Consider the following 26,835-nt stretch of genomic DNA (forward strand, 5'->3'; position numbering starts at 1 on the left):
CATCCATCCATCCATCCATGAATGATTTCTGAAGGACCATGTGTCGCTTAAAATATATTACAATTGAAAACAGCTATTTTAAATTGCAATAACAGTTTAGAGTATTACAGTTTTTACTGCTTTTTTGATCAAATAAGTGCCACCTGGGTAAAATACTTCTTAAAAAAACATTAAAATGTCAAAAACATTAAAAGCTCTTAAAAAACCCTAAACTTTTGAACAGTAATGTGAAAATTCAGTATGCAGATCTGACCTTTACAGCCACCTGCATCGGGCTGGGTTCCCCTGGGATCCCAACGGCTAGTCCTTCATAGACCTCTCCGAATGCCCCATGACCCAGTCCTCTACAAACAAAACAGACATTATTGTTACTCATTTTGTCAAATAATATTACTCCATATATTTACTTATTAGAACATTCATTTTTATCTACTGTGTCACGAGGTGACCACCTGGTTATTGTTCTGTTGAAATTTTAATTCCCCAATAAGTTTGGCTAATTGTGACCAGCTGTGAGACTGGCAATCATAAGGCCAAGTAGGGTAACCCATACTTGGAATGTGTCTTCTGCATTTAACCCATCCAACTTAGTGCACACACATTATGTATGTATACACACCATGTAGTGCATGCTGCGATAGGCTATCTACAGTATATTGGTTCAATAGAAGGGTGAAATTCTGACCAAACCCAGCTAGGAAAAAATGATAAAAGCACTGATGTTCATTTACTTAAAAGCAGTGGTGTCCAGGAAGTGTTCATCTGTAATTACTTTTTGGCAATATTATGCTGTCTTCTGTTATTTATTTTCTGGATAGAGTGGGCAAAACCATTTGTTATTCCAACCAGTGAGTGGGTTTATTACTTGTAAATACATTTTTGTACAAATTACTGCAATATATATACTGTATATAGAACCGGGACATAGTGATGCTCCTAACCTGGTGAGAGATATGTTCCGCCGTGGGACCTCCTTAAGGTCATTGACGGAGGCGGTCTTCCCACCAAAGCAGTAGTTGGGATTGTAGTCGGTCATGATGGTGGAAGCTCTCAGTTTGCTCAGCTTACAGTCAGGACTCTGCAGCTCCAACTGGATGGACTGGAGCTCGGTGTGTTTACGTCTGTACACTGGACAATAATCAGCACAGCACAACATTTTTTCTGTTGGCATTCATTTCAAATTCCATGTGGAAATGAACTATCAAACTGCTGTACAACAACCAGTGTTGTTATTGTAGTTTTCTTTTACAGTTTAATTTAATGGTGCAAAAATATAATTTTTATTGATTTATTTTGAAATGAGACTCTAATTTGATGTGCGTTGTCATCATGTTTATTACAAAATCAGATTATTAGTTAAAAGTAATTTCCTCTGTAATTTTAATAGTTCATTGCAAACTTGTGGAAATCTATATGGACACGAACACGAACAGGCGTGTTTGCCCAAGTTTGGTGGACTTGACCCCGGCAGTAAACACATTAGTGTGGCTTCTGGAAGTGATTTATTCATAAAGTGTAAACCGACAAGGCTTGTCAGAGCCCAGTTAACAGCCCATTTATCATGCGTCTATTCTATTTATCACTCAGAGACTGCTACTACAGTGTAGATGGACAGATGATGTGTTAGGTGTGATGGGTGTGTGTGTGTGTGTGTGTGTGTGTGCGTGCGTGCGTGCGTGTGTGTGTATGTCTGAGAGAGAGAGAGAGAGAGAGAGAGAGAACCTGTGGTTAATGCATTGGGCAAACAAGATGCCAAACATATTCACAGCTTGTGTGGCATGTGCATAAGCAATTTACCATTATTACCATACAGAAAATAAAGCACTTTTTAAAAAATATGTTACAAATGATTTACGCACAGAATATAATTTTAGCAAACATGTTTTTATGTTTTACAAATTGTAATAATCAATATAATCATGTAGTTTTCTGTTTGCTTTTTAAATTAAGAAAAGAAAAGAAAAGAAAAGAAAAGAAAAGAAAATAAAAGAAAAGAAAAGAAAAGAAAAGAAAAGAAAAGAAAAGAAAAGAAAAGAAAAAAAATTCTGCAATGGCATCGATAACAGAAAGTGTTCGCTAGCTACATCCAGTCCCATAGGTGTCAGTATAATGTCTAAGACCACATTCAGATCAGTCAGTGAAACATAAACACAAAGTGCACAATACAGTTATACATCATTTTCTGTGATCTGTCTGCAAGTGCAGTTTTATCCTCTCTGTTTCTAACACCGAAAAAGGTCAATGCGACGATGAAACCATGCTCATAAACAGGATTTGACATGGTCTACTTACTGATCATAACGCCTGAAACAGCCAACAGCAAAGCAGCGATGAGTGCGGAGGTCCCCACAGACAAACCTAGTGCCAGATGAGACAAAGACGGCTGTGCGGGCAGCAGAGACACCTCTGCATACACACACAGCAATAAACATACCGTTCACATGAGTCAGGTTTATCTCAGTTCAACTTTTCATATTTGAAACTGTTAACTCAGAACCACTATATGCACATGTCAGGTCAGCATCATGCGCGATCAAACTGAAGGGACACATCTGGATTTGAACACAGGTTCCCTTCCGCGCTAAACAAAAACTATAGATTCTAAAGTGAAAAACTCTCTAGTACTGACTGAAGTCATTGTAATCTTTTGAGGTTTTTGGAAGGTTTTGGATAGTAATGACTCAAGTGTTACTACACCCTTCTAATGGAATTACTATTTATTTGGATCATTATTGTATGTAAAGTGAAGATCATGGTAAGCCACTAGTAATGGAATTTGAATTACAATCCAAAAACTTCACAAGCTTACAATGCAATGGGAGTCCAAATAATTATTTGATCCAAATAATTAGTAATACCTTCTGAGAGTCATTACGAACAGGTTAGCATTATCTCCACATCAGAATTAATGATAGATTATGCATTTTTCACATTCATTAGGAACCTGTTTATGGTAGTTCTTAGTAGTCCTCTGGGAGGCATGTCATGATTAGGTAATATTGAACTACCACATTCATCCAGCACTATTACTTATTTAATTAATTAATTAATCAATCAGGGTTTCTTGTTTGTTAATAGTGGTTACTAGAATGTCAATAATGCGTTACTCATTTAAAAAATAAATAATAGAAAACAAACAGCGATGGACATATTAATATGCTCTGCCCCAACTTCCTGTATGTCAACACATACAGGGTGGTAAACCATGCTTCAAGTTATTTCAGCTGGTATTTAGCCTGCAGATTAACAGAGAATGAAAAGCTTTGTGAAATATAATTTTTCTTCTTTTTTTGTCTAATAAAATTAGCATGCAATTAGAATCAACCCATACGCTTTAACTCACTTACTGACTGAAACATTTATGTAATTGAGAAAAGCATCTACGAATAGATGTTTAAAATATTCTAAATGAATGAAACAAGAGGTGTGCAACAGTGGAGAGTGTTTTTATCTTTTCTTTCTTTTTGAGTACAAGCTGGCAAACGGAGCTAAAGTTCCCAGCGGTGACCTCTGTCAAAGGCACTGTAAATGGCAGAGAATCGAGCTGGGTTTTACAGAGGTAAGTGCCGCTCTCGAGAAAGAACTTTATTATTGAGAGTACACTCTTCCCAGACATTCATTTTAGCATTTTATGAGACAGTCGTTCATCTGATGGTGGTGAAGTGTGTTATAAATGAACTAACCGGTGGAGTTGATGCAGGACACTCCGTCCGGTGCCAGTGTGAGCTCTTCATCGCAGTAACACACCATGCCCTCAGAGGTCTCATGGCAATCTCCTGACTCACAGTGACTGCAGTTCTGCACTGGGTTGATAATAACTTCACCGTCACCTTCCATGCCTGGAAACAACATTACCGTATTATGGGATGGTGAGGCGTAGAAATAAAGCTTGTGGCTTATAATCGAAAGGTTGTTGCTTTGATCCCCACAGGGGTGAACTATTACCATTGTGCCCTTAAGCAAGGCACTTTAATCCAGGTGTCTCCAGGGATACTAAGGGTCCTGTACTGTACAGTATGTTCTTTAAATAGGAGCATCTGCTAAATGACTGCTTACTTAAAGGCACACTATGTAACTTTTGGCCCTCTAGCTAAAAAACTAAACTGTGTGCATTTTGTGGAAGAACATTGTTTTGGTTGTGCTTTGGCTCTGTGTGTGCTGACGAATGTGGTTATACTGCTCATAAAACATTCACCATTAGTCTTAAGAAATATAACCAGTTTAGATGGAAAGGATCTCAAGCTGACTAGCTGAAGACGTTACTGTAGCTTTACGCATTAATAAACACTTGATATTAAATTCTAGCACATCGCTACAACAACCATCATGAAATGACCCATCACAATAGATAATGCTTTACAATGAACTCTGTTAGAGAGCTACATACTATGGCAATTTATCTGTTCAATAAAATACCTTACTCAACTGCTGAGTTATAAAAACGTCATCTCTGAAAAGCCAAGCCAATGTTGATTCATGTTTTATTACGAGCTCTGTCGCATTCTCTTTTTCCAGCAGACTCTCGTCTGTTCGGTGTCTGTTTAAAACAAGTGATTCTCCGGAGGTTGGGGATTTAGCGGCTCCAAATCAAACTTTCTCACCCGTTGTGACAACTAACCTCTGCCACTCACAAACCGAAGCAACTTTTTCTCTTTTTACTGATATGATGAGACACACACGGGCAACTGACATATGTACGCAATTTCCCACGAAAACCATTCCATCATTCATCTAAAATTTAAACACTCATAATAGGCTGACCATAGTGAATCAGGGGAAAACAAAAACACGGTTTGGAAAAAGGATTGATGATGTAAATTTGGTCAATTTTGAACAAAAAGTTACATTGTGTATCTTTAAAGGTGTGGGTACTAGCATCCCTCAAAGTTTCAAGTCTCTACGACTTACGGTTTGGTCTGCCCGATCACTTTTAGTGGAGAATGCTGACCTTTCAGGCTATAGCCTAATGCTAATAAGCCTTGTGCCAAAATTATTATTACAACTAAATTGTCGGTCATTAAATAAGAATACTAAATAATTGTGTAGATGATTTGCTTTGTGTAACCCGACATCAGACATTAGGCCGAATTATTTTTTTGCACTCAGTGCCGCGACCAATCAATCACTCCTTTACAACTGGCTGCCTTGCACATTCACTGTCCTCACGGCTTCTGCAACTTGCGCTCACTTATCAATGCATATAAATTTGCGCGGTTCGCGCCTACGGTCTCTTTGTAGAACTTCAAAAAAGAAAAAATAGATGCAGCAGCCAATGAGCAGCCAGCCGGGGCTGCAGGATGATTCAACCTCCACGGACAGTTTTTAATGTTTTATCAGATAATACCTACTCAAGATTTTGCTTTAGTATGGTTTTCGGGACAATTAAGGACGGATTCGGGACAACAGCTTTGATTTCAGGACTGTCCCGAATTTTTCGGGACGTCTGGTCACCCTACCTCCGATGCTGTGTGACAGACTAACCTTACAAAGCACTATTTGCATAGTACAAAGTATAAGTGCATTGTATGTCATTTGGAACACAACTAAAGGCTCTTTATTGTTTTACCTTTGAGTGGTTCCAGGTACATCTCGCCGTCAGGACTTATAAACGATGTTCCATCATCGCCATCCATTCTCGGATCATTATCATGCCAGGCGCTGCCCCCTTTAGCCATGGAAGAGAGAAGTCATAAAATGTGGCAAAAATCATAAATGAAGATACTGTATAATATGAAAATCAAGGCTGACATTTAGTCTAACCTCTGTATCCTCCACCTCCTCCACCAGCCGTGCAGGATCCTCCACCACCCCCAAAACCTCCTCGAGTTTTCCAGCCTATGACTTGACAGGGTTCCCCACCCTGACCTCCTAAAATGAGTGGTCTACCACCTTGTGGAACAGGAGAACTGTCATTCCAGCCTCCACCACCCCCTGAAATACACAGAGACACACACATCATAACAAACAGAAAAAGACATTTCACTTAGATCTAAGAATGCTGAGGGGCACAGCGAATTCTCCAGAGAAGTCTCCTATGAACATCCCTGTACTTCTAAAGCAGCACAGTGCTGTTGCTTAGCATGTAAATGCTCAAATAAAAATGTGGCAAATTATTTCAGACGTCAAAACTGTACCATTTTGCTAACTCTCTAATGTTTTCTTATCAACACATGCTTTGCTGAATAAAATAATAATAATAATAATAATAATAATAATAAATATCCTCCTAAATATTCCTCCCTCCTAAATAAGGAGGGAGGAAGGAAGGAAGGAAGGAAGGATGGAAGGGAGGATGGAAGGGAGGAAGGAAGGGAGGAAGGAAGGGAGGAAGGGAGGAAGGAAGGGAGGAAGGGAGGAAGGAAGGGAGGATGGAAGGGAGGAAGGAAGGGAGGAAGGAAGGAAGGAAGGAAGGAAGGAAGGAAGGAAGGAAGGAAGGAAGGAAGGAAGGAAGGAAGGAAGGAAGAAAGGAAGGAAGGAAGGAAGGAAGGAAGGAAGGAAGGAAGGAAGAAAGGAAGAAAGGAAGAAAGGAAGGAAGGAAGGAAGGAAGAAAGGAAGAAAGGAAGAAAGGAAGAAAGGAAGAAAGGAAGAAAGGAAGAAAGGAAGAAAGGAAGAAAGGAAGAAAGGAAGGAAGGAAGGAAGGAAGGAAGGAAGGATGGATGGATGGATCATTGCTAGGTGAACATTTATACAAGATAGCACACACCCTCACAAATCTAACGTTTGCAGACATAAATATAACCCATACACAAAAGAAATATATTTTAAATATATTTTCAGAATATATTTTGGAATATATGCAAATATTCGAAATTGGCCCAATAAATATATTTTAATTAAATATAAATATAAGTGAACAACAATGCAAATATATTTCAATGTTTTTGGAATATATGCCACATATATTTTTGACACTTTAAAATATATTTCAATATATTTCTTTTGTGTATGGGAATGCACAATCCATCCTCATATATCAGTGCTCTTTGTGTAGCACTATATGCAGAGATGGACTGTGGAACAGATTAATAGAATATTCCCCATGTTTTATATCTGCAGGGAAGAAAAAGATATGTGATGTGGTCTAGCAATAATAAAAAAAATAATCATCTGATCTGAAGTGTTGATGTAGGTAGAAATATACAGTATAATACCCAAGAGTAAAGGGATAGAGGAAGATGGATACAGCAACTGACTCATATCAGTGTTTTGGAGTATAGATGACAAAATGAAAACTCTATATCTCAAGTGTGGATCAAACATTGTACATGTGAATCAAGCTGGGCTCTAATGTCATGATGAAAACATATTGAATAGATTTAGGAGTGAATGTTTTGTGCTGTTCTCTCTGACCCAGAGGCAGTAAATAGAGCACAGTGGGTGATCTAGCCTTTGAAAAGAGCACCACCGATTGAACCCATGCTGAGCGCTCCGCAGGAGACAACCAGAGCACCCACAACACATGCAGAAACTTCAACAGATGCACAGACACGCATGTGCCTTCAATTGCTTAGACTTGAAAGCAGGGCACACGTGTTATTACTGTAGTGTTGCTATCACCTTCCAATCAGTTAGCAAAAAAGCTGGTGAAGAAATCTCAAGAATATCCAAGACCCAGTATTTTAAAACTAATTTGCAAGATAAGTATCTTTCAGCCACTGCTGAAATAGAGAACGAAATAGGAAATCTGAAGAAACCACCACAAAAATCATATTCAATCTCAGACTGGATTAAGGACTATAATGAAGCCAAGGCAGAAAAAAACAATAGTATGTTCATGTCCAGGAAAGATCAGCATTTTCATAAGCAAACCCTATTTCCAGGTAAAGAAAATCATCCCAACTATCCACATGAAGCTAAAAAAAAAAAAAAAACAAAAAAAAAACATTGCTCTATGTGCAATATTTTCTGTTTCACTGCCACTGCTTCCACTATTTACCAGAAGGAACATGCCTAACATCTGAGACTTCATCAGACTTTAAGAACAGCATGCTAACATTAATATAAATAATTTACTGCAAAATACAGACAATCCCTAATTTATTACAAAACTGTTGCGAGGCACACCTGCAGTGCCTGATTTTCCATTGCGGCCGTGGATGCTGGGATTCCTGTCCAACTTTTCCTCTGGGGTTTCTGATTGGCTGCTGTAGCCACGGCCTCCGCCTCCAGCAGCAATGAGTAGAGGAACATGGACACCATTCTCCATCTGTAACCAATGGAAACATGAAGTGTGACATTAGTTTTTAACTGTGTAACACTTCTAATTGTCATTACAAAAATAACTTTGAGGTTTATGCTTTCAGGACTTTCTCACCAATTATATTTTCCTAATTAAATTGAAACTGGTTTGGAATGCGGGAAGAAAATAAATATAACCACCACTGCTAACACCCAATACTCTTTTAATCATAAATAGACACACATATACTGTGTGAAACAGTAAATTATAAATTGATCATTTGAATTTTATTGATATTATCTGTACTGAATTAACTATATTTATATTTCTCACAAATCTGTCCACCATAATGTTTGATTTTAGGTCATTCATCACAGTGTAATGACAACAGAACTTTACCATAAATATATGCGGTAGCAACATTTTTACAGTTGGAACTTAAATTTACAGTATAAAAAAAACAAAAACAAAAAAACAAACTGTTATAATGTTAATATAGCAACATACTGAACCTAAATCTGTATTGTACTTTGATAATACACTGACAACCACAAAAAAAGGTAGTTTGACATTAAAATAACGCAATAAACATTAAACAACATACTTGAAGTATCCCATTAGATTTATTATAGTTTTTCACTGTAACAGTAAGTAAGCTTATCATTAACCAATTAACAAGTTTTGGTAACACTTTATTTTAACATTGTCCTTGTTACACGTCACATGCAGTTACAATACTACTATCCATAAATTATGCATAGTTACATGCAACTAACCCTAAACCAAACCCTGCAGTAAGTACATGTAGTTAATTAATAGTACTCAGTACTTAAATAAATAATTACACTGTAACAAGGGCACCTTAAAAATAAAGTGCAACCCAGTTTTTTTTTTACAGTCCTTTACTGTTAAAATTACATTAATTGATTACATTAATGATTTACTGCATTGATTATAGTGTGTTTTAGAAAGGAGCAATACATGTATACATACTGTATTTTGTTGTACAAATAATCCAATTTAAAATGTTTTTATAAATGGTCACCTTGAAGACGTAGGTGCCCCCTCCTCCTCCGCCGCCCCCTCCTTTGAGCTGGGTCTTGTTGATAGAGGGTCCCTGCTGTTCTGTGCAGATCCGGTTCAAAGTCGGCGCCATCTAACAAAACAAAACAAAACAAAAAACAAAACAAAACAAAACAAAACAAAACAAAACAAAACAAAACAAAACAAAACAAAACAAAACAAAACAAAACAAAACAAAACAAAACAAAACAAAACAAAACAAAACAAAACAAAACAAAACAAAACCATTTTATGCTCATCACACTGTTTTCTTTCTGAATAGCACAAAGACAGATTGATATAAAGGATTACTCACATTAGGGCAAGCGTCCTCTCCTTCCTGTCCCACTAGAATATACACCAGTTCATCCTTCTGTAGAAGGAAGTCTCCGGTCATGTACACCCCATGTGACTTGTGAACAGCCAGGACGCTGCGTCCACCAGCTGCTCCATACGCCGTGATCCTAAACACAAGACAAATTCAGAGCACGTATCACAGGGACAATTCTCCTGGAGTGACCTGGGGTTAAGTGCTTTGCTCAAGGCAAGGGCACGATGCGGTGGCTCTTGACTCACTTCTTACAGGGATCAAACCGGCAACCTTCTAATTACAAGCTCTAACTTTTAGTAACTAGTAACTACACCAGCGATGCCATGGAAGCTCTGTGCCTAATATAGTGAGTGAGCTGCCTTATAAGCAACATTAAGGGACTGGAACACTCTACATAAGCAGCATCTCATGTAGTGCAATTCCAATAGATTTTGATGTTAGCATGTTCCTAAACTAACAACATCTTACTCTTTTACACATTAAAATGACATAACACATCAATATTGGGTGAAATAGTCTATTTTAATTACTATATTTTCCAGAAAATAAGTTGCACCAGTGTTTATAGTTTGAATATAAATATATTCCGGATATATATTCCGGGAAAATAATGGTAGCTCAAACTAATTGTATTGGTATTTTTAAGTATTTAATGAAATATATTTGTAGTCATTGTTTCTCACAGCTCTGTCAGCCATCTTGGATGGCTTGTTTGAGCTGAATTGTTTTGATGTTGTTTTTCCCACAGAGGCCACTAACAATGTTGTCTCAGTATTGAGATAATGAGATACCCTACTTTATCAGACAGCATAATGTTAGCTTTTGAAACGACCTTTGCGTCAGGAGCATAGCGCTGGGACTGAGGTGGGTCTTGTGCATGTTGCCTACTTAGGTCCCACCAGGTACCAAGTGCAATCCTACATGAAATTCATCTGGGCAATTAACATGGGGCCATAATGTGACCCGCGGACAATCCTACATGGGACCTATTTTTCAATCCATTTCATACCCATATGGGCCCCACATACTAATGTTGGCTGGGGTGAGGCTTTAAAATGTTGTCTAGGCAGGCAGTTCACTTAAAAAAAAAAAAAGAGCTGATTTTTTTCTTTTTTTTCTTTACAGACTTTGCTAAGTGAATGTCATTATCAGTCTGGGTTCAACCTCAGCAATGCAGCTGATGACTTTGGAAATGTGTTTTCTCATTCCTCCTGGTCCTCGGACAGTAATTACCTGAATGACCTGATAGGCTTGATAACAGGCAGCAGTTGTGCCGAAGAAGAATGTCTTCCATTTCATGGTCGAAAAAGTATCTGCTAAACGCCTGGAAGAGGATATGTTTGCTTGTGTATGTGTGTGTGTGCACCTGTATTTCCTAGTCTCTGGGACCCGCCACATCTGGATGCCCTTGAACGGCCCCTTAGTGCCCACACTGACATTGACATTGGTGCTGCGGTAATAGTTACTGCACTGAGTCGGCGTTGGACCGTCTTGTCCTGTCGCTCCACAGGTGTGGAATATCCACTTGACAGCTGTAAAAACACACAAATGCCCACAGATATAGCAAAGGTACCTTTAGATTCATAAAATAAGAATTTATTTTTTTCAGAGAAATAATCTACACTACTGTATTGGTGTAAAACCTGGACCAAATAAGTAGAAGGTGAAAATAGAAAGATATTCTATGTGATGTGTTTGGCTGGCTGGGCAGTCAAAAAGCCACAGACATTTACGATGTTTTTTTGTTTTTTTTTTCTTAGCTGGAAACTGTGGAATGTCTTTCACAGACCTGGAAATAATGCTACATAAAAGAGTTCAATCATTGCTAAATGTCAAATGCACTTACTCGTAAGAGGAATGAGGTTCTGACTGAGTTCACTTCACTAATACTGTCAGCATTCTGATAAGACATACTCACTTTAAGCTTAAAAAAAAAAAAAACTCAACAAATTCTAAAGGTTAAGGTGTATTATAGATATGTCGCAACACATTTTGTGTTTCTGACATTTTTTTATCAGCTCTACGTCAGGAGCTACAGCAGAGACTGAAGGCTGATTCACGTCGTCTTCATTATTGTCTTTGTTTAAGGAACAGTTTTATTTCAATATTTTGTTTCAGTATTATTTTTATGTTTATTTATTATTATTTTAATTGGTGTCCTACAACAACGGGCACATGGCTCATAGCCTAGTGAAAAAGAAGTGCACCTTCTTATCCTTTAAAATAATATAAATACACACAAACATGATGTACTTTTCCATAAACTTAACTACATGTTAATTGCAATTAAATGCATTTTTTTTTTTCAAAAGTATAAATTTCAAAAGTTTAAAAAGTTTTTAAACAAAAGTTTAAATGTCTATTAAAAGCAAGTAGCTGAGAGTGCTTTTTTTTTACCCACTTATATATGATTTAAGTACATTTTTATTTGTAATTTCATAATAACTTCTATTGTCTTTGAAATATGCTGAATGTACTGACAACCATTTATGGGAAATGGAAATATTATATTTCTATAGAAACGTATATAGCATGGGTTTAAATATATTTGTAAATATACATCTGAATTACAAAGTAATTTGTAAATGAATAGTTTTAAAATTAGCCATTAATCAAATAAACTACAGTTAAAATGATAAACAAATGCTTCACATGTGCTTTGATATGTTAATCAGCACATCAAAATAAGAGCAATTATTTGAAGCATGACAAAAGATTATTAAAACAATGATTTCAAATGTACTAGTAAAGTAAAACTTTAAATTTGTTGGAAAATCCACTTTTCAGAATTGCAGTGTCTTTAGAAGCAGGAAAGTATACTCTCTTTAAGTAGCATTTTATTTTATTAATATTATATTATAGTAATATGCAAGTACAACTAGAGTTTAGTTTAGGGTCAGTTGCATATAGAATTAGGCATAATTTATAGTTATTACTACAATAACTACATGCAACATGTGAAACAAGGACACTAACATAAAGTGTTCCCAATTTTTAAGATTTGAAGTAGACAATTAAGTGCACTTCTTTTTCATTAGAGTAGGTTGGGGTCTATTTGCAAAGCTGGAAGCAATCAAATGGCCTAAAACCTATAAGGAACGCCAATCCAGTTTTGACATGAATGACCAGAGCAGAGTGGTATCAAGGTGAGAAACAAAGTCTGCAAAGTACTTGCCAACAATTGGTCATTGCATAAAAAAATAGGTACCATTCTGGATATATTACACTGACATCTGACATATTGGGCCAATAAAATTCCAAAACAGGAGTGTGCGTTTCCGAATGCACCTCTTTCTCTGCAGTGATGTTGTCTGACCCATGTCTGCAAATAAAACATCTGAATATGTCAGAATAAAAGTTTAGTTCCTTGCCAGGAACCTATCAAAATTAATTAATTAGACCTAACACGAAAGAAAGCTTTGAGTTGTATAAAGGTAATGTGCCAGACAAATATCACCAGTTGGTCTTCCTTTTATTATAGAGACCTTGCAGGTTTGATTGGTGGGAATGGCTGAGTCATCGGAAGCTGAGCGGCGGTACTCAGCGCATCATGAGGTTAGCGGCCCGTCTCTTATTCTCATCAGGGGAAGAGGAAGTAATCAAGGAGACAAAGGCCGAGGGAGCTGATCTGACAGAAGAACACACTCCTTCTCTCCACAGTGCTGAAGATTTGAGTCAGCGTAAGGCAAACTTCCCCATTCGACTGGGCTTTATTTGCCAAAATGAGATGCCATGGTGGCAAAGGGAGAAATCGATAGTGGAGGATGGAGTGGGAGAGGGCAGGAACAGAAAAGAGAAGGAAAAATTGGAGATGACAAAAGGGAAAGCGGCGGCATGACAGAAAATTCCAGTCGTTGCACAATTTATCAAAAAAGCTGTATCAATTATCCATGACTGAATCAAGGGAAGATTGATGTACAACTTGATTTTCCTTCCAGTTTAAAGAAAACAACAGCTGGGAATAGAACTCCAGAAAGCTTTAGTGTGTTTCTGGTAGAAAGTGTTGGTGTTTTATTATTAACTGTCGTGAGCAATTGTGGTTTCAAATCAGTTCAAAGCTAGAGGTGCTCAAAATACCATACACTTGATATATATATATATATATATATATATATATATATATATATATATATATATATATATATATATATATATATATATATATATATATATATATATATATATATATATATATATATATATATATATATATATATATATATATATATATATATATATATGCTGCATTTATTTGATGCAAAGCTTAATTTTCATCAGCTATTACTGGATTCTTTGATGAATAAAAAGTGAAAAAAAAAAATATATATATATATATATATATTAGGGTGCATCAAAAAACACAATTCTTGAATTTTGATATGGCTGGGTGCTAAAAGTGTTCCAATATATGTAGAAACAACACATGCAAAATATTTTTTCAGTACATGATGATTTAGGGGTGCCACCGCACATCTGTTTTTGTTGGATAAAGTGGTCAACAGTGCTCAATGGTCACAATGGAGATCTGAGGTAAACAATACTACAGCTCAAGAAAACTGAGGTGATCTTTCTGTTTGAGGTGATCATTCTGTGTTGGGTATGTATTATTACACATTACTATCATATCTGTAGTTGTGTCTTTGTATACTTATTTATCATAAGCCATTTAAGTCATATTTATAGGTATTTGGTGCTCATTACATCTAGCTAACATTAGCTAGCAACAGTTTGCTAACCACAGTTAGCTATCTATGTTAGCTTAGCTATTAAGCTTAACATCAACAGTATTCTAGAGTGGAAAATGTCATATTCAGAGTATACAGTGGGGAGAACAAGTATTTGATACACTGCCGATTTTGCAGGTTTTCCTACTTACAAAGCATGTAGTGGTCTGTAATTTTTATCATAGGTACATTTTAACTATGAGAGACGGTATCTAAAACAAAAATCACAAAAATCACATTGTATGATTTTTAAATAACTAATTTGCATTTTATTGCATGACATAAGTATTTGATCAACTACCAACCAGTAAGAATTCTGGCTCTCACAGACCTCTTAGTTTTTCTTTAAGAACCCCTCCTGTTCTCCACTCATTACCTGTATTAACTTCACCTGTTTGAACTTGTTACCTGTATAAAAGACACCTGTCCACACACTCAATCAAACAGACTCCAACCTCTCCACAATGGCCAAGACCAGAGAGCTGTGTAAGAACATCAGGGATAAAATTGTAGACCTGCACAAGGCTGGGATGAGCTACAGGACAATAGGCAAGCAGCTTGGTGAGGAGGCAACAACTGTTGGCGCAATTATTAGAAAATGGAAGAAGTTCAAGATGACGGTCAATCTCTCTCGGTCTGGGGCACCATGCAAGATCTCACCTCGTGGGGCATCAATGATCATGAGGAAGGTGAGGGATCAGCCCAGAACTACACGGCAGGACCTGGTCAATGACCTGAAGAGAGCTGGGACCCAAAGTCTCAAAGAACACCATTAGTAACACACTATGCCGTCATGGATTAAAATCCTGCAGCGCACGCAAGGTCCCCCTGCTCAAGCCAGCACATGTCCAGGGCCATCTGAAGTTTGCCAATGCCCATCTGAAAATAGAGCTTTTTGGTCTAAACTCCACTCGCCGTGTTTGGAGGAAGAAGAAGGATGAGTACAACCCCAAGAACACCATCCCAACCGTGTAGCATGAGATGGAAACATCATTCTTTGGGGATGCTTTTCTGCAAAGGGGACAGGACGACTGCACCGTATTGAGGGGAGGATGGATGGGGCCATGTATCGCGAGATCTTGACCAACAACCTCCTTCCCTCAGTAAGTGCATTGAAGATAGGTCGTGGCTAGGTCTTCCAGCATGACAACAACCCGAAACACACAGCCAGGGCAACTAAGGAGTGTCTCCGTAAGAAGCATCTCAAGGTCCTGGAGTGGCCTAGCTAGTCTCCAGACTTAAACCCAATAGAAAATCTTTGGAGGGAGCTTAATGTCCGTATTGCCCAGCGACAGCCCCGAAACCTGAAGGATCTGGAGAAGGTCTGTATGGAGGAGTGGGCCAGAATCCCTGCAGTGTGTGCAAACCTGGTCAAGAACTACAGGAAACGTATGATCTCTGTAATTGCAAACAAAGGTTTCTGTACCAAAAATTAAGTTCTGCTTTTCTGATGTATCAAATAATTATGTCATGCAATAAAATGCAAATTAATTACTTAAAAATCATACAATGTGATTTTCTGGATTTTTGTTTTAGATTCTGTCACTCAGAGTTGAAGAGTACCTAAATTACAGACATCTAGATGCTTTGTAAGTGGGAAAACCTGAAAAATCTGCAGTGTATCAAATACTTGTTCTCCCCACTGTAGATGTCTTGTGTGTATTGAGAGTAGCATTGTAGTTGTTACAGTAAATTAACAGGGTAAGGCCACGTGAAAATGTCCCATTGACCTCCATTCATTTTGTCTATAGGACAAATGAATGGAGAATCTTGAAAGTTGAATTCTTTCTGAGAAATGCCCAAGTTGCCCAAAGGGCAAACAAACAACTTTTACTTTGATAACCCTATAGAACATGTTACTGTATAAAAGTTTACTGTACTCAACATTTCCAGGTCAACCTTTTAGCAATTAGACTAAAAATTGCACATTTTTCGAAATTTCGCCAAAGTTCATGTGTTAGGTGGCACCCCTAAATCTCAATGGAATTCCTCAAAACTTTGCAAAAGTCATTTTTATGTTAATTGGAACAAAATGCAATGCCAGCCAAATTGATATTTTGAAATTAAAATTTCCCATTCAAATGATGCACCCTAATATATATATATATACTTTTTATTATTTACTTTTTACTTTCCACTTATTTACTGTTTTTTTTTTATTCATCAATGAATCCTGAAAAAAAGAATCACAGGTTCCAAAAAAAAAAAGGAGCGGTTACACTTTATTTCGATAGTCCAGTTTAGACATTCTACTAACTACAAGTAACTTTTCAACTACATGTCAACTAACCCTCATTAGAGTATTACTAGACTGTAGTTGACTGTCAGTAGACTGGTAGGTTATAGTTAGGTGTTAGGCTTCGGGTTAGTAAGTTACTTTAGTCAGTAGAATGTCTGTTGGAGGACCGTCATAATAAAGTGTTAGCAAATATTAAGCAGTCTACTAATGCTCTAATGACAGTTAGTTGACATGCAGTTGCAAAGTTACTTATAGTTAGTAGAATGTCTAAAGTGGACTATTGAAATAAAGTGTTTCCAACATTGATAATGAATCAGCATATTAGAATGATTTCTGAAGGATCATGTGACACTGAAGACTGGAGTAATGGCTGATGAAAAGTCAGCTTTGAAATAAATTGCATTTTGAAGTATAATTAAATAGAAAACCATTATTAATAATATTTCACAATATTAAATATATTATCATTAATGGAGATCTATCCTAAATTGCAGAATTACCTATTTACTCTCCCACCACCACGTGAATTGTTTGCAGTGCTATCAATTCAAGAAGAGTGTATAGATTGAAACCAAACAGTTTCATAACACTGGGCACTGAATGTTCCTCCTTCTGCTAATGCTGAACCACACGTGAGTGAGGCTCTGCTAATGAGTCCTGATGAATAGCAGATTAGCTGCTCGTTCAGATTTATTAAGGCTGAAATGGCGTGGGAGTCATTTCACAAACACTCAAGCACACCATACTGATAAATGACTACGCTCCAATGAGAGGAACACCTGTGTGTGCAGTGGGCAAACAGATCAGTCTTCCCAGGGATGATGGCATAGGTCATGTAGAAGACGTCTTTTACACACTGATTTGCACACATTCAATAGATAGGCTAATCATGGTAATGTGAAGCAGTGTTTTACCACAGCCCTCATGAGCAATCGTGATCATATGAGAGCATGAATGCAGGGAGATGTCAACTCTGGATAGTATCTAAGTTACAGATGGAGAGATTCATATGGATAGTATCTAAGTTACAGATGGAGAGATTCAAGGAACACATATTGCTTTTCAAGGAAATGTAACTACTTAAGAATAATTAAATAAGTCTTCACTTTGAAATAAAAAGTTACATATTTATATATATTTCCAAATTAGCAATTTTGAGTATTAGTAACTCCTTGACATAACATACCATTTATTGTGATACATTTAATGTGTAAAACCATGACATTATTTTGTGTCTTAAATGTCACTGCACCCTGTTACATTGTTGCTACTTGACCTTTCAAATCTTAAGCATATGCTCTATATCACATGACTTGCTAGAAGTGACATCATTTCCTTGGAGGGAAAGCAACTCCAAGAACAAAGTATCAGTTATCATTTTTTCTTTCTTTTCCTTATTTTTAGAAGACTTATCTACTAGCATAAAACATAACGTGTCTGCCTCATCGTGTCCGTATGGATATGGTTTTATTTAATAGATTTTATATATCTATTAAAATTCTACAAAATCTTAATCTTCTGCCAGCATGTTGTTCTTTCCTAGCTTGTAATGGGCTTTATTAGATTAAACCTTTTAAGGTCCACCCTGTTACACCCTGTTAATTGTAAAGGTCGTGCAACAGTGGTGTATACATTTCCTAGACCAAGTATATTGTTATATATTGGCCAGTGTGTATTTCTGACAGATTTTTTTATTTATTCAAAATAATTAAATTTTAACAAACTTGTTCAGTTCAAAATCCACCAAACTGTAGGAATGACCTCAATAGCATGTCCATGATTTAGATTATGACATTACTCTTGCCTTAGTTTTAAGCACACTCAGCACGGTTCCCTGGTGTACACCTCAGTTTTGAAATCTATATTTTCACCGGTTAAATGAACCAAATTCTGATGTCACATGCACTCAGATTTGCACCAAAAGCTGTAGTGTAAAAGCAGCCTGGGATGTTGTGACTGGCCTTTCAACACTGTTTGATCTGAAGAGAAATAATGGTGCATAAATAGTCCAGTAGATGGCACACTTTATTTTCTCTGCAGTGCACTTCCGTTTCAGAGAGAGAGAGAGAGAGAGAGAGAGAGAGAGAGAGAGAGAGAGAGAGAGAGAGAGAGAGAGAGAGAGAGAGAGAGAGAGAGAGAGAGAGACGGTATATCGGTATATGAGTCTCTGTTCATAAGCATTCATCTTCTATATCCATTAGAAATCCAACATATTTGGTGTACTCAAGCATTTCAACAATTTCAGTGTGCTCAGAAGGAATTACATGGTCTGGACTTTGAATTAGGTGTGTTAATGTTTGCAGTGAATAACTCATTACTTGCTGTGAAAACAAAGACTCCAGAGTTTTTATAATACACAACGCTACTTTTGTTGGGAGCCGGGAGTGTTGTTCGGATCTGACATCCATGTCTTCAAAATATTAGCAATATTTGGGAAGCTATTTTGTGTGGAAGCTACATTTTTTTTATTATTATTATTATTATATATATACATATATTGATTTTCTATTGCAATGTAGTTTTAGTTAGTTTTAATGGAAACCAATAAATAAATAAACTACGTCACTAGTTTTGTTTCCCATCATTTGCTTTGTTTTATGTTTGAGTCATTGTGGGTTCCCTTATGAATTTATGCACGTATGCACTCTTCAAAAACTTTGCTGATTGTAGACAGACACGCTGACGTCGAGAATAAAATGTATATCATTTTCAAATAGACTGAAAGATCTTGAATGTACTGCACATCATGTTACTTATTGTGCCCAAAAACATGATCTATTTAATGCCGGGTTCAGACTACATAATATTGTTGTCTGTTACGATAGTCACTGTGTCAGATTATGCAATTTTGACTCCTAAATTCTTGTGTCGTAGACAAGAAACAAGTCAGACTACACATTGCTTACCGACCAATCATCGTTTGTCGTATTTAACGATGTGTGTAATATCATCGAGAAGACTTCCGGACACAAGAGCATAAAAAAACAATGTCTGTACTAACTTAATGCTATTCCAGAACTCACCAGGTTGCTGAAGCGCCTCCGCTATCATTGGCCAACAGTAATCTTTTTTCACTCAGTTGTGGTAGTCCTTCGATGAAACATTATAAGGGCAGGAATATTGTTGCTTACTTATAGCTCCACAAACTCCTCTATTGCATAATACCATCGCCTCTCTTCGTTTCACCATGTTTGAAAGCGGTATGGAAGAGCTTCTCTGCTCCTATTGGTCAATCACAGAACCCGTCGTGATTTAAACATGCTAGTCTTTCGGTTGGGACGTCAAGAAGCTTAGTCGGTTGTCATCCGCTACGACACACTATAAAACGATCAGTTAATGCGTCCTGATGCCCATTGTTGTTTACGAATCACCACAACACCCTGTCAAATGAATCACGCCAAAATATCGGGCTGATATTGTGTAGTCTGAACCCGACATAAGTCCACATGTCATACTGACAAAAAATATGCTTCTAACCACAGGTCAATAAGTTTGCAATGCTGTTTGCGAATGTTCAGTTGGAGTGGTTTCAGGAAAACCCAAATTTCTTTAACTATGTTGATAAAAAATAAACTTGTGCTTGTATTTGGCTTACAGTACTTTTGGGGAACACACCCCTGGATGGCTGTTTTTCTGTATATGTCAACCAGACGGGTGTTTCTTGACTAATTGGGTTAGGTAAAACCAGTTAAAAGAGACTATTTGAACAATGACTGAAAGTATGTTTGTATAGTTTCAATACAATAGCAAGAATAAACGTGGACTACACCAAACTTTAGACTTTTAAATCACACTGGGGCAAATTTCAGTCTGAACAAGCTAGATAAAAGTGAGAAACCATTCAAAAATATATATATATATAAACAGCTCAAGCACATGAAAGTAGCTAAAACTCACATTCTGTAGACGGTGGTGTAGTGGTCTTGATGTTCTCCTTTGTTGGTGTGATCAGTGCTTGCGTGGGGCTTATGGGAGCCACCGGAGGAAATTCTCCATTGGCTGAAGATGAGAGAAAAGACACAATACATTGTTGTAGTCCAACAAAACTACAGCAGCCAGAGAAAATCTTGCAGGCATTGAAAAAGCACAAGCCTATGGAAAATGGCTCTATTTTGCCTTAAAACATTCTTTTAGATAATATATTCCACGACAATACACATTCTATAAAGCTAGTAATGATATTAGCATATTTGTCTTGAGAATTGCTTGAATATGCGAGAAACATGTGCTGGAAAAATGGCTCAACTGTTTGCATATTTTTCACATTTCGAGAAATGTTAATGATATGCTAATAAGGATGCCTGCTGATGATGTAGAAGTATCAAAAGGGTGAGCACTAGACCTTAAAATCTTGATATTAATTACTCAACAGGAACAATTCCATGTCACCAGGCCACTACTTATAAATGCACATGTAAACAATGGATAATAAAAAGTATATGCAAATGACCCATAACCTTTCTAGTGCTAACTGCTAATATAGGCTATATTTTAAAGCCACCAAGAATTTATGGCTATCTAACATTTTTTACAGAAAGCTTAATAAGACCTGTTTCTTGGTGCATGCAACATTTAGCCAGATGCATTTGCATTTCATGAGGATTTTTTTTTTTTTTTTTTTTTTTTTTTTTTGCTTCCTGTCTCTCTTTAACTGGATTTGACATTTCCATCACCTCCTCATGCGATTTTCATGGGGTAATATTTTATGGACAGGCCCGCTTGATGCTCAAACATGCAGGATAGTGTCAGCAGTCAGGGTAAAACATGTATTATCTATATCATTTTATACCAATTGCGTTCTTCAGTTCTTGATTCTGATTGGTTGATGTGTTGATTGCTCAGCTATGAAGTAGTTCCAGGATTGCTGACCACGTCACAATTGCAAACCACTTTGACTCGGCCGGTTTTTATGGAAGATATTTTATTTGTGGCACATGGAGGTAGCTTTAGTGATGAAAACTCGAAAAAAAAAATGTCTTGAAATAAACATGTGTCAACTGTAATTAATTGACTCCAATAATTGAATCATTGGTCACACTTTATTTTACAGTGTCCTTGTTAAACGTGGTACGTGTGCTTGCTAAAGTAAAAACAGTGAATTAATTACATGCGACTAACCCTATAGTAAGATGCTGTTTATTAATATTACGCAGTACTTAAATGTATAATTACACTGTAATAAGGACACAAAACTGAAAATGAATGAAGGTTTACATCACGGGTTGGGGTCATTTTCAATGAATTCTTCAAAACCTCAGTGGGGAAAAAAAGTAGCTGGCAGAAACAAATATTCAAGCGTTTGTCTTCAGACTGTATTAGTCATGAAGCATGTTATACTTGTACTTATTATTGGATGTTAAACACAGACTAAGCTCCACAAAAGTAGACAGCTGCCACCAATGGTGTCAAGAGTTTAGTTCATGTTTCTTAAAGGGTAACTAAACCCTAAAACAACTTTTTCTAGTTAATGATCTCTAAGACTGGGGCTTTATTAGTGCTCTTCATTGATCTGAGTAAATGTTTTGACATTTTGGTATAAACTAAGTGTTTTAATTCTACAATAAATGGTGAACGGTGGCTACTGCAGTTGAATTTTCCTATTGTAAGTTGATTCCCCGGTTGACGTAAGCAGGCTCTGTCATCAGCTCAGTACCCACGCCCCTGGCACGAGCTCACCACGCCCTTCGCTAGCATCGCTACCCACGCCCCTGGCACGAGCTCATGCACCACGCCCTTCGCTAGCATCATCGGCATCGTTAAGACCGCAGTTTTTGCCAAGCATGTCAGAAGTTCTGGGTTCTAATCCGCACTAAGAAGTAGTGTAACTAACTTACACTACTTCCCCCCCCAAACCCCCCCACCCCCTCCCCACCCCATTTTAATTTGAGTTTAACACTTTAATTACTATGACAAGCCACATGAGCATTTGCATTGTTTCTATTATCAACTCCCTGTGAAGACAAATCACCCCTTTACCCCAAACATACAGTAGCTTCTCAGACAATCCTGGGACTCTGTGATAAATGCTACCTCTCATCTCATCTCTTAATCTTTGCTTTAAAAATACTCATCTACTCCCACGAAACCCCCACACCGCTCTGACTGGAGCTGGCATCATTCATCACAATATGGAGTCCTCGTTAAAGGCTCCTTCCCATGATGCACCCTGTCGCAGGGCTATTATCTCTCCTCCCATTTCAGGAATCAAGAGGGAAGTTGATCCGTTAAAATCATAGCTCTGAGACACCCTGTCTTGTGTCTCATGCAAAAAGGAAAGAAAAGTTTTGTCTTTTACAACAAACAAAGTCTAAATCAAACAATTCTGTAGTAGTTACTCTAGAGCAGTGCCGGGTAGATTACTTACAAATTGTGGTTGGTTACTGATTCCAAATTAAGTGACAAAAAATGTAGTTACAGTTAGTCGTGTAATCCATTACATTACACATTGAAGGTAATATAATCAAACTACTTTTTGATTACTTTTAGATTACTTTTGACCTAACTTGTTTATCACATTGATTTGAATAGAATAATCTTGTACCATATTGATATAAAAACATAGCCTGGCAAGCCAGACCTACATCAAGATGTTAGGTCTGGCAACTCACCATAGACACGGCTAAAACCGAGGGGCGAGATAAACGGCTGTCTTTCAAAATCCCTCTGCACGCAATAGGACAGCGCTTCAACCAACCAGAGCGTTTTCCCAACAGTGGAGCTAACGTTAGTTGGTAGATTTAACTTTTGAATCTGGCCGGCAAAACTACGAACACATCTTCCTTTTTTAAGAATGACTTAAGTGCCGTTCTTTGCTCTTTTCTCAAAGAAAAACTTAACTCCAAGTCCTCCAGAGTCGCGGCCAAAGCCGATTCGAAAGACTGTTCGCCAGCAGCCGCCATTCTTTGTTTTCAAGTAGCAGGGAACCGTCGCAACTCTGTCGTCATTATGTTAAGCCCGCCCCGCCTACTCCATACACGATGTGATTGGCCTGACCCAATTTAGGTTTTTGCAGCTCGAAAGTCAATGGAGAGTTGCTAGACTACCCTGGCTGCAAAATACATTTTGCTGCCACTAGGGTGCGTCTAGATTTCTAGGCTAATAAAAACACAAAAAGAAAGAAAATATGTGGCTTTCTTGACTTTGTTATCAACAACATGAAGTGCATTAAACAATAAATTATGTCAGGTTTTCCCAGACTGGAATTTGTGATGGAACTACAGGGATTTGTGAGTTTAATGAAATGCTATTTAGTAATTAAATCCTAAAAATGTAAAATTAAAATAAATAATTTAAAATAAAAACAATCAAAATAAAGCACCTATTAAAAAAATATCAAATTTTATTTGTTCACCTGCATGTCACGTGACCATTAGCTGACATCAGAGAACTGTGAACTTAATTTTATTTACTATTATTATTGACCTATTATTGACCAAATAATAACTTAAAAACTCAAAGGGTACTTCAAGTAAATACATTAGATCAAAGAGGTTCAGCCGACAAAATGTGGGGAATCTCTGCATTACATGTAGCCTGGCTAACGTCAGACCAAGTCTCATTTGAGACTTGGTCTGGGAACCACGTGTTCATTTTCTTGTATTTGAGGCGTGGTTTACGAATGCCCAGAGCCGTTTATTGGGCGCTACGAATGTCTATCAAATGCGCCTGTATGTAGCTCATAGCCAATCGCTTCAATTATACCAGATGACGTATGTAGAGTGACAGAAATTCGATGAGGAAAAAGACGATGGGTCAAAGATTTATTTGTACACGATGGCGTTTAGCGAATATTACCGTTTGTGCAAGATAAACATGAGGGTAGAAGGTAACGTCGAGTCTGATGCCATGTTGGATCCATAGATATAAACAAACTGCTTCGGTGTCGTCATTGTCTTGCTGCTCCCTCCCCGTTCTGTGATTGGTTCCCTTTTTCAGGGGAAAATTTGGTCCATGGTGTCCAGACTGCCTAGCAGTGTGAATAAAATCGCGCTGCGCGCAAGGCAGTATGGGGAAACCCAGGCTACATTACATGTAGAGTAGGTATAAACATGCATTTGTAAATTTGAATGTGTTTGAAAGACAAGTTATTCAAAGACAGCTATGGTTAAGTCACTGAGTGATAATTATGTATATTATATCAAGAAAAAAAAATCTTACATTACTTACATCAACTTTCAGAGTATTAACAATTTAAAGTTGCATATTTAAATAGCTCTTCCAGGTTTGGACCTGAGAGCACACAGCATTTGATCACTGTATCATTTCACTTTTAAAAGGTTGCATATCTATTTAGCTCCTGACAAACACATTCATACACATTCATTCACAAGATCATAAAACACTGCCCAATATACAACTTATAATGCACTCGTCGATATGGCAGTGCTACTTGACAGGTCCTTTAGACATTGCACCATGGTAGTGTAGTTCATTGATTTTTTTTTTTGTTGATTATGATGGCATTATGTTGTTATGTGGTGCTCATTTGCAGTCTAGCATGCAATGTGAGGTTTTCCAATTGGATTTGTCAATGAATAAACAAGATAAATAGAAAACTAATGCATGTTACTTATTTGATTTGAACTGAAGCATATAGCATCAATTTAAAAAGTGACATTCTATATTTTGCTTCCAAAAAAATACATAATATGCTACTTGTAATGCATTACCCATAACATGCATGAGTTGTAACCGCAAGGCCATGGCTCTGATTATTCATATATTTTTTACTTCCACTGTGGATAAGTTACAGGTAGTTTGACTGCAGCATTACACACTGCGGTAGACAATTTTTGGCGGGTGGTCAAAGATGAGATTTCTTGAACCTTGGAAGAATGTAATCCTTTGCTCCAGGGAGAAATGTCACTCAGCAGTTTTCCAAATCTGCCAGGACAATCAGAAAACAGTTTAGTCATCGCTCTTCAAATACTTCAATATGTCTCCAATATCCAATTGGACAGTTGAGATGCTTGAATGGTGTCTATGATAATCCAAATCCTAAAGCCTAGAATGAACATTTAACAGCATAGTTCACCCAAACAATTTAAATTCTGTAATCCGTTAAACACCATAATGCCATTCAAAACCCATGAGACTATAGGCTATTCTTCAAAAAACAAATTAAGATATTTTTCATGAAACCTGAGAGGTTTCTGTCCCTCCATTGAAAGTCTAGGGAACCAAAACTTGAATCCAAGTCTTGTGAAGAGATATGATCACTGTATATGATGAACAGATTTGGGCTTTTATAGATAACATCACATATGGTCAATATAAAAGCTGTGTGTGATCGTTTTTGGATATTCTAAATGTTGGTTATCTGGACATTCAAAGGTAGAACAGGAACCTCGCAGGTTCCATTAAAAAGTCATCTTAATTTGTGTTTATTTGGGTGAACTACCTCTTTAAGACCTAACACTGCCGTCTCTTCCAACACTATCTCACGACCAATTCGTACGAATTCGTACGAATGATAAAAAGTTGGCTAATTCGTACAAATTCGTACAACCTCACTCGTATGAATTTGTACGATTAGTCTAAACCCACGTGATGGGTAGGTTTAGGGGTGGGGTCAGGGGTAGGTCATTCGTATGAATTCATAAGAATTGGGCAATTTGTAAAATATGTACGATTTTGCAAATACAAGTGAGGTCGTATGAATTCGTACGAATTAGCCACCCCGTAGAATTTGTACGTTTTCCCGTGAGATCAGGTTGGTCTCTTCATTTTAATGATCAGAAGCATTTCTTTTTGCCCATCTGAGATAGTGTGTTATTGATGTCACTTTTATTTTTAGTGACAGTAGAGAAAGAACAGGAAATAATGGGTGCAATGGAGGGTAATGAGATTGTGAAAGTCACACTTAAACTTGTGTTCCTCACATCAGTACCAAGGCTCAATTTTTTAAGGATGTGTTAGGGCACGGCATGTGTTAGTATTCCAATATCATATATTCCCAGGGCCCTAAATGAATCCAGATTAAGCTAGATGTCAGAGGGGTTTTCTGCCCACTGTCAGTTTCGCTTGAGGGGGATGTCAGACGAGAACTTTTAAATGTGTGCTTTGTAGTTTAGATAGCAGCACTTATTGCAGTGCTGCAGGAAGAACGATAAATCAGACGTGCAAACTTGCAAAATTCTCTTGACACAATTGTATGCAAGAATACATAGAAATTGCACCTGCATACGTGTAAGCTGCTCTGGCTCTAAAAGTATTTAAAACCTTAAGCCACGCTTTAAAATTGATTTCATTGTATTGTATGACAAAACATCAAATAAAAAGTGGCATGGAAATGTCAATG

General features: G+C 37.3%; 1 protein-coding gene across 1 annotated transcript in view; it reads right to left on the reverse strand.

The window, feature by feature from the left end:
* The window catches only part of alk (ALK receptor tyrosine kinase), a gene marked incomplete at both ends in the record, with an annotated part of 458,249 nt that overhangs the window by 15,310 nt on the left and 416,104 nt on the right, over window positions 1-26,835 (reverse strand). Inside the window, 11 exons of the mRNA XM_081393742.1 lie at window positions 254-344; window positions 942-1,128; window positions 2,293-2,406; window positions 3,684-3,839; window positions 5,567-5,665; window positions 5,761-5,931; window positions 8,065-8,206; window positions 9,225-9,335; window positions 9,558-9,705; window positions 10,939-11,104; window positions 20,433-20,534. Of these exons, the coding sequence (XP_081249868.1) occupies window positions 254-344; window positions 942-1,128; window positions 2,293-2,406; window positions 3,684-3,839; window positions 5,567-5,665; window positions 5,761-5,931; window positions 8,065-8,206; window positions 9,225-9,335; window positions 9,558-9,705; window positions 10,939-11,104; window positions 20,433-20,534 (1,487 nt within the window). The remainder of the gene's footprint in view (window positions 1-253; window positions 345-941; window positions 1,129-2,292; window positions 2,407-3,683; window positions 3,840-5,566; window positions 5,666-5,760; window positions 5,932-8,064; window positions 8,207-9,224; window positions 9,336-9,557; window positions 9,706-10,938; window positions 11,105-20,432; window positions 20,535-26,835) is intronic.

The sequence above is a fragment of the Scardinius erythrophthalmus genome (genome assembly GCF_964197995.2).
Source record: "Scardinius erythrophthalmus genome assembly, chromosome: 19".
Lineage (NCBI taxonomy): Eukaryota > Metazoa > Chordata > Actinopteri > Cypriniformes > Leuciscidae > Scardinius > Scardinius erythrophthalmus.